General features: G+C 37.9%; 1 protein-coding gene across 5 annotated transcripts in view; it reads right to left on the bottom strand.

Moving 5' to 3' along the window:
• Positions 1-14,249, bottom strand: part of HECTD4 (HECT domain E3 ubiquitin protein ligase 4) — a 67,002-nt gene that overhangs the window by 29,446 nt on the left and 23,307 nt on the right. For 2 of the 5 annotated variants that reach the window (XM_085238734.1, XM_010720190.4), the window contains exons 14-34: positions 13,591-13,661; positions 12,853-12,958; positions 12,195-12,315; positions 11,652-11,780; positions 10,399-10,523; positions 9,587-9,740; positions 9,220-9,320; positions 8,047-8,245; positions 6,582-6,728; positions 5,321-5,425; positions 4,563-4,726; positions 3,994-4,227; positions 3,573-3,765; positions 3,352-3,456; positions 3,177-3,265; positions 2,538-2,713; positions 2,153-2,288; positions 1,862-2,003; positions 1,590-1,756; positions 900-1,046; positions 400-584 (exon numbers count right to left, since the gene is read on the bottom strand). In XM_085238734.1, the coding sequence (XP_085094860.1) occupies positions 400-584; positions 900-1,046; positions 1,590-1,756; positions 1,862-2,003; positions 2,153-2,288; positions 2,538-2,713; positions 3,177-3,265; positions 3,352-3,456; positions 3,573-3,765; positions 3,994-4,227; positions 4,563-4,726; positions 5,321-5,425; positions 6,582-6,728; positions 8,047-8,245; positions 9,220-9,320; positions 9,587-9,740; positions 10,399-10,523; positions 11,652-11,780; positions 12,195-12,315; positions 12,853-12,958; positions 13,591-13,661 (2,996 nt within the window). The remainder of the gene's footprint in view (positions 1-399; positions 585-899; positions 1,047-1,589; positions 1,757-1,861; positions 2,004-2,152; positions 2,289-2,537; positions 2,714-3,176; positions 3,266-3,351; positions 3,457-3,572; positions 3,766-3,993; positions 4,228-4,562; positions 4,727-5,320; positions 5,426-6,581; positions 6,729-8,046; positions 8,246-9,219; positions 9,321-9,586; positions 9,741-10,398; positions 10,524-11,651; positions 11,781-12,194; positions 12,316-12,852; positions 12,959-13,590; positions 13,662-14,249) is intronic. The other 3 variants (XM_085238736.1, XM_085238733.1, XM_085238735.1) reach the window with 3 other exon arrangements.

A 14,249-nucleotide genomic window follows, 5' to 3' on the forward strand; every position in this document is an offset into this window, starting at 1 on the left:
TGTCACACCCAGGCAGAGCCGAGTGGCAGACATGAAGTTACCCACAGCACATACACACCCCTACGAGCATGGTTAAAACACAGTTCTCTTTATGCAGGAAAAAAGGATACACTGCATAAGTAGTTTTTCTTCGTGTCTGAAGCAGAAACAATCACCCAAAGAAATGAGAATGCAAAAGAACCCTCAGATTACAGAAGAATTAACAAACAAACAAAAAGCAACCCAAAACCCCAGAGAACACCAACAAGAAAGCCAACTTATTTTTGTATTCATTTGTATAAGGAACAAAAAAGCCATTAAGTTAGCAGTAAGAACACTATTTTAAATCCACATTTACACCACTTCTCACACTCACACAATAAAGCATGCCAACATAAGTCCAGTTGGCAGCATTCCTACCTTCTTCTTTCTCCCATTCAACACAGCGATTGGCCAGCACCTGAAAGGCAGCCCAAGCCATGGTGGCCACCTTCTGCTTCTTGGTCTGTTTTTCATTTGAACTGGATTCTGTCTGGCTGCTTAAGCTGCAGAGCCTGTCCATAAGCTGTACCAGACCACTACGTACCAAACACTTCTCTTCACTCCTGTATGAGAAGAGAAATTTAGATTTTACCAAAGTAACTTTCCAGTTAATAACAATAGACCCAAAAAGAACCAACAGCTTGCTCTTAACTCAGCAATTAATTACTTTGCAGAATTACATGGTCTTATTTCTTCCTCACCCTCACCACATAAAACCCTATACTCTGAGAAAATTTAACAGACTTTCTCAGATTATTATTATTATTATTTTTTTCATAAGGAGGAATATATTTATACTATATAATGTTTCCCCTTAAGGTAAAAATCTAACAAGGACAAGTGCAGATCCTTCCCTTTCTGTATGAAATATTTCATACCTTGTGTAAGGTATAGTGCATAAGAGGCCAATGCTATTTGCACAAGCAATGGGGTAGCGAGCACACAGCGAGACCACGGATGTCATAGTCTCCCCAAAAGCTTCCTGGACTTGTTCCACCATCCCACCACACGTCAGCTCTTCAATTCTGTTGGTGGTAAGACATTTGGAATAACGGTTTTCTAAGTTAAATAAAGCAAACTTCCAAGCACGGCTTTACAAAAGTTATGATATATTATGAATTACCCAAAAACTATTTAGAAATAAGCTGCAAATCTTTTTTTTTTCATTATGAGATACATGTAAGCAAAATAGCATGCGAGTTTTACCTAAAATATGACTAAAGTCAGATAACAAAATACTTGCAAAACATTTACCAAATTTAGATGATACAGTATTAGTACTGGCTACATTTACTAATAGCATCTAATTAAAGTGAATTTAGTGTCAGTCAAGATAGTATCCTATACCTGTAAAGCATTATCTCAGCATGAAATGAAAAAAATCTACTGCCAAATAAACGCACTGAGGAAGTTTTTCATCCTACAAAGCCCAATGCAAGTGGGCATTACAAGCTTAGTTCTGCAAACCTGATCTCTCAACCTTCGAGACACTTTTCACTGTCTGTCTTATGCAGTGCAATCTGCCATTTTCTACAGAGACCAAAACGTTTTCAGAGCTACAAACAAACCTTGGTCCTCCTTGAAGTACCATGGTCACAGGGCCCACGAGGTGCGTCACCCCACCGACCCGCACGGCCGCAGTCAGCAGCTCTCTCATATGCACCAAGGCTTGCTTCCTCGTGTTCCCACGCCGCCACCTTGTCTGAGCAGCGAGCAGAAAACTGCTGCTGGATACCTACAACATTGGTTTGTTGATGAGACACAAGCAAGACACCTCTCCTCAGCAAACACAAGTTTGAATTCAAGAGTACGACAGTTCAGCAGATTTAGAAGGGCATACCGCTTGGTCAGGGTTAGTTCCAATGAAAGCAAAGAGCTGCCCCAGTAAGACACTGTATGTAGGTTTATCTCTGCTATCCTCAATGGCCAGTGATTGCAGAAGAGTGAAAGAGCTACTTCTGTGGCTGGTAACGTGGCGCCGCCTACAAGAACACATGACATTAGATACGAGAACAGATAGTTAACACCATTTTAAAATAAACAAAGTGATGTGCTTGCAAAGTTTATAATGTTTTTACCAACACAAGTCACGTTATTGTGAAGCAGCTTAGTTGAATAAAGCCTTGTATACCTTTGACTTGATCGAGCAAACTCAATATCTTCGTTACCAATCATTTCTAAGTCAGATGGTGCTGACATACTGCGAAGGAAGACGGGCTGGCGCACTGCGTGAGATATCACTTTTGTTTCAGATGCAGACTTACAGGCTGCAATATTACATAATATGAAAGCACATTAATCCTAGTGTAGTAGGTTATTTACAAACTGCTTTTGAAAAATCATTATAGCAACAACGAAGAAAACAAAGCTCAACTTAATTTACTATGGAAGAGCTTATTTAATTTGAAAAAGTAAATACAGTTCAGTTTTGAGGGAAAAGAAGAAGAGGAATAAATTATATCTTTGAGACACAGGAAAATAAGAAAAAAGTACAATACCAGTAGTGAGATATTTACCTGGAGTCTCTGCAGGGGTTCCAGATATACTTCTTGTGATACCAGACTGGGCTGCAATAGTGACGTGCAGCAACAGCTCTGCCCTGTTCATCAAGCTTTTAACTAATGCTTTTGTTTTTGCTAGGGGGTGATAAGTCCTCTGTATCAGTGAATTCACCTCTTGAAAGAACTTCTCCCTGAGATTGTGATAAAAAACAGAATTACTCAATTACATTGTAATGCCTTCTGAAATACTACAAGAAAAAATATTTTAAAAGACAGTGTCACAGTATCATTTATGCCTACAAAGCAGGACAATTTGTTACATCAGTATTCATAGCTGTAGATACTAATATTAATAAGTTTAGGCAGGAAATTAAAAGTATTTGCGTTTATATTTGTATTTGGAAGTTCATTTGAATGTTTTTGTTTCCCCCTTAAGTCTCGAAGCCTTTCAATGAATTCAGTAATTGTTTTGAAAACATTTAACAATGGTGTGAAAAAGCAGCCGATAAGTGTCAGAGGGCATCCTGAGATTTAAAGGCCAACTTCATCAAGCATTTTATGCACAAATGCAGCTTCAACCCCGCACATTTCCTTACACTCGCAGAAACTTCGCAATGACTTAAAATACAGTGTGCTCAGCATCCAGCTACTAACCTTAATGCCAGGACCACATTCTCAAGATCACTTCCATCAAAAGAAACTTCCTTCATAGAACACAGAAGTTCCAGTTCTTTCATCTTGCTCTAATCAAAGTGAAGGAAAAGGATGAATGTGTATTGAGAGAGCAGTAAGAAGCATGAGCACACACACAGCAGCCACAGTGCTTTACCTCATTGAAGTGATAATCATAGAAGAAGGGAACATTGTTCTCCAGCTTCCCATGCATGGCGTCATCGACCTCACTCTGCCATTTCTGTTCCAGCTCAGCCACGCTCTAAAGAAATAAATAACACTGCAGATGCCTATTCTTAAGGAATACAAGGGCTCTATAAGGAAAAAAAGTACTTTCTGCATTTTTAGATTTCTAACATGATTTGTATATCTTTGTACCTGTAATTGTCTCTCCATGGCATTTAGCTTCTTAAAAGTCTCTCCCATAATTTTACAAAGTAAATCATATTCTTCTGCATGTTCTTCCTGATACTGGAAGTTTATCAAGGACTGGAGTGCATCAACCAAATTCAAATGTTTAATCACACATGAAACTACCATCTCCTCCATTACTTCGGGCTGAATCACTTCCCTAGGGATAGAAGTAAAGCCAAGCTGATTAAGCAAAAATAACAGACAAATTTGGACAACTCACATTTACAGCTTGCTAGACACTGCAATCACAGACAGGTATTCACAGCACAACAGATGCACACCACCAAGGTGACAGGTAGTTTTTTGGTTGTTTTTTAATAACTACTTTGGTACCAAACATCTCAAACAAAAACCAAGTTAGCAAAATAAAGCAACGACTACTTACTTTATGCTAGGTCTAAATTGAGGCCGAGCACGTCCAGAAATTTCCCTGAGTTTTATCATGATTCCTGGAGGCAGCCTAATCCTAGGCAGATCAAAATAGTGTCCAATGGGAGGCACTAGCACATCAGAAGGATAAGTAAATTCTCTGTCCTCATCTATTGTAAGAGGCAGCGGAGAAGGACTTGGTGTAAGGGCTGGAGATATCACACCATTAGCTTCCACCTGCCATTGGCACCTGAAAACATAAGCAAACAAGAAAAGGATGTGGCTTCTGTTTTTTTCCTCTCAAAATCTCCCTCCTCATTCAGAAAGAAGTGTTAGAGGAAAAAACATTACAAAGACTTATACACAGCTTTATTTCATAACACTGTAAGTTTGTTAAAAGCCACACGTCCCAGTTCTCCTCCCCTTACTCTAAAGGAAACCTCTATTCTACAGAGTATTTCCTCCGTTTTGAGCAACACAGAGCCACTGAACAAACTGCATCACACCTTAAACACGGGACTTGAGCACAACTACAAAATCTTCCTTCAGAAAACGCAATGTCAGATAAAATTTTTGCTTGTTTACCTTTGTAATAGTTTAGATCTTAGAAGCTCTTGACAGGTTTCTTCATCTTTGGTAATTTCTGGCCCATTGTATAAAATCCGAAGCATAGAACAAGCTAACACAGAAAGGCCAAGTGCCAGGTCAACTAAGAAGGGCAGGCCTCCTGACACGTCCTCTGAAGACTCCTGCAGTAGGAACAGCGATGAGTTGCACCAAACCACAAAGTTCTTCCCTCACATATTTCAAAACAGTATGTCTTATGGAGAGATATACTGAAAAATGCTTTAATTATTAAAATATATTAAGAATAACTAAAAATAATAAATAAAAAAACAGCAAAGTTGGTTTTTGTTCAGTCAGTCCTTGGCCTGACTCTATCTCATCACACAGGCCTAGTCCTAACTCCTCAGTAGCAGGATTCAAGTTCCCCCCACTCTTCTTTATAGCCTGGTAAGATTATAACATTTCTGTAGAGAAATTCTCATCAATAGACAGCAATGGATGTTAATGTGACCTCATCCAAGCCAGCGCCAATGACACGAGACACAGATTTGGTGGTAACTGTCTTCATATAACATTAAGCATGCTACATGCCAAAGGGCACCTCTAGTTAAGGATGCTAAAACTTAGATCCTATACACTTAAAGATATGTCTAAAATAAGTAAGCTATTACTGCTCTAAATTCTAAAGTTTAACCCCAGTTTTTAAGTACATTTCTATTTGATCTCAAGTACGTAACAGAAGACAGAGTTAAGCTGAACCTGTCATGTTGGAGTACCTGTGCTCGAACAGTGCAAGCAAAGCCCCACATAGCTTTGTCTGGAGTGTTGTGCTCACGACCACTCCTCATTTCAAAGGAGAAGGTGACTGTATCTCCTTCCACCTTAAAATTTTGAAGGGGAGGAGGAAGGGAAAAAAAAACAAAAACAAGAGATTTAATTAAGAATTGAGGCAAACAAACAAACAAGCTTTTCATAAAAGTGGCTTACTTTACGGATTCATGTTTTTTAATGAACATTATTTAGGTATTTATTTTATCTCCAATTGCATACTCTGATTTAAAAAAAATATTTCCTTTCTGTAAGAGCATCTTTTAGTGGACAATGTGATTTTAATTTTGCTGCTGGCTAAGCATAGGAAAGCAATAAAGAAAAGTTGTTGGAGAATCACAAGAAGAATTTATTGGGTCAGTTTGCGTTATACAGCCTCATTTTTCAAAATGCTTTCTTCATTTGTCTGTAAAAATCATGCAAGGTGGGAAGACAACCAAGCTCTTCAAGGAGGAGAATGTCAAGACATTAGCAGAAGATTTTGCTAGAAGAATATCACAAAGAATCAAGGCCTGAAAATTCACCAAAATCCCATTATTCTGAACAACTGTCTGGGATTGCCTTCCAGATCATCACTTCTTGTTCTTTTGGCAATTCTATTTTGTGATGTATATAAGATCAGCTCTTGCATGGGACAACACAGGAGCACAAGTGTGTGAGAAAAGAACCAACGCATGGCATACAGTATGAGGGAATGTATTACAAAACTCTTGAAATACTGAAGTTTTGACGTGTGTGAGGCATTTTTTTTTTATTTAACTTTTACCACAAAAAGTATCTGATGTCATTTTAAAACCCAACACAAATGGTTGGAAAATTCTTATGTTTGCCACTTGTTAAAGGTGACCCAAAACCTAAAAAACAAAAACTGAAAAAATAGCAATCCTAAGAAAGCATGCACTGCCTCAGACCAGGCCAGAGTTCAACCTACGAAGACGTACGTATGAGAACAGCAGTGTCAGAGGTTGCAGAACTGGAAGACACTCTAATGAATTCCAGTAAGACACAGTAAGTAAAACAGAGAAGCTCAAAGCAAAACATCACACGCAACAGATGGACAATAGCAGCCCACTTAAGAAGAGCTCTGATCATGGAAAACCATAACACTTAAAAGCTTGGACTTCATTGCTAAAAGGGTTAAAACAGAGTTGACATGATTCCCAAAGAGGATTTTTCTATGTGGAATATTGTGGGATTGTAATACTGTACCTTTACTAAGTCTTTCGGCCAACCAGTTCCTAAGACACTACGGCTGCCATATCCCAGTGTATTGCCTCCATACTCAGCAACCTTCCTACTGTTTGTGTTAGGACCAGCATAGATCACCAACTTCAAAACATAAAATACACTGTTAGACTGTAAGAGAAAAACAAGAAAATCTAATAATAATAATAATACTTAGCACTCACACCACGCTTCATATTTTCAAAGCGCTTTATCTACATTAACAAATCCTCACAACAGCCTTGTGAGGGGAGTTGGCAAGTATTATTATCCCCATTTTACAGATGGGGAAACTGAGGCAGAGAGGAAGTTCAGTGGCTTGTCCCCAAGGTCACACTGCAAGACAGCAGCACAACCTGGAAAAATCCTAACTTCCAGTCCTCATGCTGAGCCAACTAGAACACACTGCCTGTCTTAAAACAAAGGGATCGATCCTGTTCCCATCGAAGTTGGTATTTCATCAGCCACTTCACTGGGAACATGATGAGGCCCAAAGTTTTCTGGAGGAACTTAACCAGTCATGAGCAACAGTGGTGAGTGTCAGTATTGCAGTATTGATCTGCAATATTGAGGAATACAGGGCAACAATTAGAAAGCTGCACAAGTATCTCTGATTACCTAAGGAAAAAAAAAAAACACCCAGTGCTATCAACTCCCTTCTTGAAATTGAAGACACATGAATTCATGTAAACAAGCCATTTACCACCAAAAAAAAGTAACTATTCATTTATGACCAATTTAAGTAAACTGTACTGATCTACAAAGTAGGCAGCTAGTTTAAATTTTAATAAGAAAAACTGAACAACAAGAACAAGAAGGCAACCTGAGAATCTGAGCCATCATGAAATGCATTTAAAAAAGTCTGGATGAGTTGGTTATGAAAGGAAAAAAAGCCTGTACCTCTGGAGCGAGTACATCCTTCAGTACCTAATTACTACCATTTCTGACATCTGTGGTGAATATTTGTCATAAATAGAGTCTAACTCTTAAAAGAAAATTCTGACTGCTAATCAACAACCATTGGTTACTGTGTTCTGAACCAATACCAGAGGAATCAGGCACATATTTTTTTGTGTCTACAAGAATAATAAAAATGAAATAGGAATCATTTATCTTCCATCTCAGTACCTCTTCATGTTAATGTTTTTATATTATGTTACACTTAAATCTAGCCTTCTCTGTGCTAAGATGAAACTCAAGAACTCCTTTAAAAAGTTATTCACATTTGTGCAGTGTAAGAAATAACCCCTCAGCATCCCTGTACTTCAGAACATAAAGCAAGCAGACTGTGACATTACAGCATACGTTCATCTTCTGTCAATAAAATCCTCCTTCACTATCCTGACCGCTGGCAGTAAAACACCCAGAAAGCTGAGGGGCAGAAAAGATGGAAAAGAAGTGCTGCTGACAGGAATACACACAAGAAGAATTTGAGTTGGCATGGGCTTACCTTATCGTAATCATATTGTGAAGAACATCTGTTGTCAAATCTAAGATACAAACAGCGGGCTCCTGGTATGTGCACAGTTTCCTTAAATTTATAGTTATCCCTGACTGGATGAACTGTTTCTACAGTCTTCCCAGCAGCCCAAGGAGCAGGGATCTTCAAGCCTGTAAGAAAACCTGGCTCTTCTTTCTCCTCCAGCATTCTGAAATAACAGTGAGATATTAGTCCTAGAATTCACACGTGGGTTTGTGCTATATATTCAAACTTCAAATTACTCAATATTTGAAAACACCTCTCTGTATTGATATAGAAAACGTGCTGAATTTAAACAGCATGAACTCTCTGTATTAGAAATAACTTTGCTAACTCCAACTCATCATATCTGAACTTTTCCCTCTGGTATATTTAATTTGGATATTGGAAAGCATAAACATTAAGTAAAGAAAACTATATAGAGATTCCAATGTATGATTGTCAATACTGAAAAAAAATCCCTCTGGACCAGCAAAGTTGCTTATACTGCTACAAAATATACTTTGTAGTTCACTGAAGGTTGGAATCTGGGGGAAGGGAAAAGAAACTTTGGAGTTTTCATGCAGAATATTGTACATTATCACATGTTGATACCATACGTTCTGTAATACTGCAAATAGATATGAGAAGCATATTTTATTCAGTTTAGCTGAATCTTTCTGTCCTAAGCAAAAATAGTATAGCTTTGAGTTCAAACAAGAATTTAATGCAGAAATTAAAACTGTTACATTTCTCACTACAAATTAAACCACTTCATCCCTAAGTGATATTATCTCAGTACTGCACCTCATGAGCCATCTTCTCATGATGGTCATCCTTTAACCTCATCTAATCTAGGAGCAGCATTTAGAATCAACTCCTAATGCTTGAGGGGGGAAAAAAAAAACAAACCCAAACCAAACACCATTCAAACATCCTGAAGAGATCAACCACTGAATTCTATATGCAAGGCAATTTTAGAATGAACCACTTTTGTTTTATAAAGGCTTCTATATTTTCCAGTCAGCCTTTCAGGCCATTGCAGAACTGACTGACTTGTATTTACTTTTAGATCACCGTTTTAAGATTTATCCCACAACAACAGTCAAATGAACATTACAGTTAATGGGTTACCCAATGAAAAAGACTCAAATGTGAAATCACCTCTCATCATGTACCAATTTCCCTTTCTGTTCTGACACACCACTGGGAGAACTGTTCAGTTCTGAGAAAACCGGAGACTGAGTTTTAAGCAGCAGTGCAGTCTGCAGGACAAAACATACAATGTTAGAAATATGCGAGTAGCCAACCCTAAGATCTTGTTACTGAAGCTTATTAAGAATTATATTGTATATTCTTAATGGCAATTAATGATTACTTGGTACATCAGCTTTTGGAGTCGCAGAGCAGTTCTTTAATTGTAATCTGTGCATCACTTCCTGCAGAAAGTTGACAAAAACCTACAGTATCTTAGAACACGCATGCAACATCTTTTGTACCACGTAGACAACTGCTGACACAAAGGCCATACCTGACTTGTATAGAGAACCAGCTGCACCAGCTGAGGCATCAAGGCATCAGCCATGGTTAGAGTTTGCAAATTTGGATGCATCAGAGATGTCAGAAGGACAGGAAGCAGATGACCAAGCATAGTGGCTTTTGTAATTTGTTCCAGGCCTTTTAATCTGAAATAATCAAGGTTACATAGTAACAACTACTTTATAGCATATAGAATCACTGCTATTCCAAGTAATCTGCTAACTTTTAACAGACAGCAAGCGATTGAGAAATCAGAAAACATTCACATTGTATTTAAAAAAAACAAACTCTAATAGAATCTTGATGACATTACAATTTCTCCAAAGTGTTAGCATCCCAATTTTGATGTCAACTATTAACAAAGCAGAAGACAGTAAACCAAGAGTTTAGTAATTACTCAGGGAATGATAAGCTTCCATTCGGATGGGATGAAAGTCCCCATTGACACAAATATGTTTGTTCAGTATGTATACCAGGTTTCTAGCATGCTAGCTTATGAGGATGTTGAGAAATTAGTTTGTTTTCAGTTATCCCACTCATAAATACCACTGCCATTGACTGAAAACTGATCAATTTGAATAGTTTCTATTATTATGTTATTAGTGCTAGTAGTTCTGTTATGGAGAGCCTGATTCCGAATTCTTTAAACAATAAGTGTTAATAGAGATTTGCTTAGCAAACAGTTCCAACACATTCAAAGCTCAAATTTGAAGTTACAGCATACAGAGTAAGTAATGCTAGTTGTGCTTGCACAATAAGCTGCAGGAAGCAACTATTCACTCTTTTCACATTTACTTGCTTTACCTTTGTTCTCTGTCAGCAATATCACTGTTTATTAGTGCTGTAGTGACTTGCTGCAGCATTTCTAAGACTTCATCACATCCCGTCAGAATTTGTGTAGCAAGAGACAAAATGCTGGTCTTCAGCTCCTGGGTACAAAAAGAGTTAAGATACTTAAATTCTTAGAGAACGGAAAAAAGCAACAACTGAACAAAACGATGGATTTCCAAATAAAAATAATGATAATGTGACCTGGCAGGCCCGCAGCAGCAGATTCATCCAAGACTTAAATTTGATTAATGCTAAGCCCCAAAGTGCTGGGAGAAACTAGGTGCATATTACAGGATGCACATCCAGTTTCTAGAGGAAAGGAATCCCCAAGTCCAGCACAGGAGAGAGCTGTTAGCCAGCCAAGGTACAGCACTGGTGACAGAATGTCCTAGCAGGTATGAGGATCACTGCAGAGAGAGAAACTGAACAATGAAAACATGGGTGAATAGCGAGACAGGAGATGTACTACAGTATTTAGCATTTACTCAATGAGCCTGAACAAATAACTTTCAACTGCTGTGGATTACAAGCACACAAAGTCTCAGAGAGAAGCAGACAAAGCCAGCTTAACAAGCAGTATCAGAAACTCAGAAGTCAACGCTATTATAGAGGAAATATTGCTTTATAAAAACTATAATAAGGCAGCCCGCACACTAGGACAAACACAGCTACTGTGAGTTCATTCAAGACTATTCCAGCAGTAACATGACATAACATTTTAATAAACCTTGTTCTAATGCTATTCATGCCATTTCACATGATGGATGATGGTTTACATGGAGACAAAGATGGTCACACATACGCTTTATAGTTAAAACTACAAAAATCCAGAAGCGTGGTAAGGTAAGTGAGAAAATCCCTTTCTATGTAAATCTGAAAAGAACTTTTTTTTGGTACCATCTGGTGATGGGGAGAAAAGAGTGTGGAGGGTAATACATTCAGAAACGATTCCCAGCCACTGAGTTCTCTGACTAGCATGTCTATTAAAATACATTTTTATCCTCACGAGGCATATTTAGGGAAGTATTTGCTCTCACTAACATTACAGGCCTGAAGTTGAGACACTTTAGTTGAAGAACAGGGAAAAGAAAAGTCCATAGTAATATAACTATACTGAGAGGAAAAGAACTTTCAAAACAGCTTAAAGAGAATGCACTGTAGAAACAAGAGGAGTCAGAGGAACACTGACTGTAGAGAGCCATGCTGGAATAAAACTTGGTGTTTACCTGTACCTTCAATGTCTCTCCCTGTAAGGAGCTGTCACTGTCATCATTTTCATCAGGTTTAATCAAAATAGTGTTACTGAGGAGGTGGTTCTGTACAGCCATCAGATACCGCAAGCATGAAGATGCAGCCTTTAACATAAATAAGTACACTTCACATTATCTAAACACTTAAATCAAACTTGATTCAGGCAATCCTTTTACTTACAAGTATAAAAGAAAAAAGCACAGGAGAAGGACAAGCAAAAAGGAGTTCATTTTCATGTTGTCATGAAGTTCTAACGATAGACAAACTTCCTTTAAACTGAGACAGCTATCAAAGCAATGGGAAAATATATCCATTTATAAACCTATTTTAGCTTTTAGCATACACTGTTTGATTTACTTTGTCATAAGAAATTGTTAATGTATAGAAGACTTTATTTTCCTGTATTTGTTAAGATATACACAACCATGAAAGTCACACCTCTATATACTCAGTAAAGACAATGGATTTAAGGAGGAAAAGAAGCTAAGGGCAATTTTATCAAAATACATTTTACTTACAGGCACAGTTGAAAGAAGCCTTTGAAAATCATCTTTAGATACAGTTTGGCACTTGGTGATTAAGACACAAGATTCTCGGACAACAATCTTGAGAATGTAGTGCAACAGCTCATCATTTAGTCTTTAAAATGCAGGAAAGATGCAAAAAAAAAGTTAATAATCTAATTAGTGTATATTTTGTACAGCCCATATCAAACGTCTCTCAAAGCTCTCTCATAAATCACACCGAAACAAGAATCTGCTACATTTGAGATTCAGAGACAAAGCAAACCAAGGCCAGAACATTTAACAACAGACTCCTCCCAACTTTGAACAGGTAGTTTTACTGCTGAAAAGTAACCTAACAGTGATACGGAGAGCAATGCCACACTACTGTAATAGAGAACTATCAGCTACAGTTACCATATGCATGGTAAACATCAAGGAATCCAAACCCAAGTTCATGCACAAAATTCCCTGAAGTTTCCCCTAAAGCCCCAAATCACCCTCTCTCTTTGGTTCTAATGACATCCTAACCACGCAAGGATATATTTCAAGTCCCACTGCTACTAGAAATAACAAGTAACTAGCAGAATTTTATCCAAGCTTACCAAGAGCAAATAACAGAAACATACAACATGATAAGCCAGGGAAATGCAAGCACATTGTTTTATTTTACCTATAATGATCATCATCTTCACTCCCAAATCTGTTGTTCTGAAGCTGCTCTGCCAGATTTGTCAGGATGACGTCACGAAGTTGAGAGAGACCACTATTTCTCTCTCCTAAAACAGAATACAACAATATTTTGCAAAAAAAAACTCCATAAAACATTGGTTTATTTCCTCTTCTCAGAAAAAGTTACATTTACACTGCAACCCCAGCAGCTGTTATATTATTAACCTAAAACTCACTGTGCACACAGCACTGTTTTAAATTCCAGTGACTGTAACATCTGAACACACTGCTATGAAGTAATAAATTACCATGCACCAGCTGCTTCTGATACAGGCTTCCATTTCGTGCTTAAGGTGGAAAGATTAATATCTTTCCTAATGAGGACTAAAATTACTTCTGGTCATTGTGTAACTGCCAGGTAACAAACTTCTAAGTAGTTCTAAACTATCAACTAGACCAGAAAAAAAAAAAATCATTAATACTGGCAGAGAACAGATTTAAACCTTTCAAACTTCAAGGAGCTGCTTCAGTGAGACAAATTTTCTTTTGCAGCCCAAACACACAGCCATTCAGAAGGCAGCTCCACAAACTCAAGCATTCTGTAATTTCCTAGAACAGCCTGGGTTCAAAACACACCAGTACTCCTTATTCTGGTCTCCCTCAAAACATTGAAAAGTGTTTTCATGTTTTATTTTCAATTAGAAATACAAACGCTCACGTGTCAATTAAAAATTCTCACCTTCAGTTAAAACCAATTTCAATAAATTATTGATTTCTGCTTCTCCAGGATACAAGATATTTAAACCAGAGCTAAAGAAAAAAAAAAAAAGTGTTACTTAACATAAGTAAGAATGAATAAAACCTCAATAGACTTGTGAAAAAGCAGAACAGATTTCTGGCTTAGTTCCTGATACACCACTTACAATTACCAGGCAATAGTTTCTTCCAACATAGAAAGAAATGAAGATCACAGTTGCTACAGTATTTTGAGACTGTCTGAACTGTTAAAAATATAACACAGAATTCTTTCCTTCCAGAACATCCCTCCACTCCCCCTACTAATTATTTCTCTAGTGTAATGCTATAATGGTTTGGTAATAGCAGGGTGGCAAAGTCTTTGGCTACAGCAAATGAAAACGAGCCCAAATGCAGCAGCCAAAGATACAGAAATGAAAAAAAAAAAGAGCTGCTTACCTTTGAAGGGCCTCAGGTGTGTAGGAATCTCAACAAGAGATACCATCACTCCACTGCCAACCCTTAAACAAGGGCTGGGAACAGGTGGATCCTGGCTCCACTCCTTCTGGTCACTCAGGTACACTGCATTCACCTGAGCTCCCCTGGGTTGGCCCTGCCTTCCCACCAGGTGCTCAATCACTACTTCAGTCTGTGACTTGCATT

This window comes from Meleagris gallopavo, chromosome 17, assembly GCF_905368555.1.
Source record: "Meleagris gallopavo chromosome 17, MGAL_WU_HG_1.1, whole genome shotgun sequence".
Lineage (NCBI taxonomy): Eukaryota > Metazoa > Chordata > Aves > Galliformes > Phasianidae > Meleagris > Meleagris gallopavo.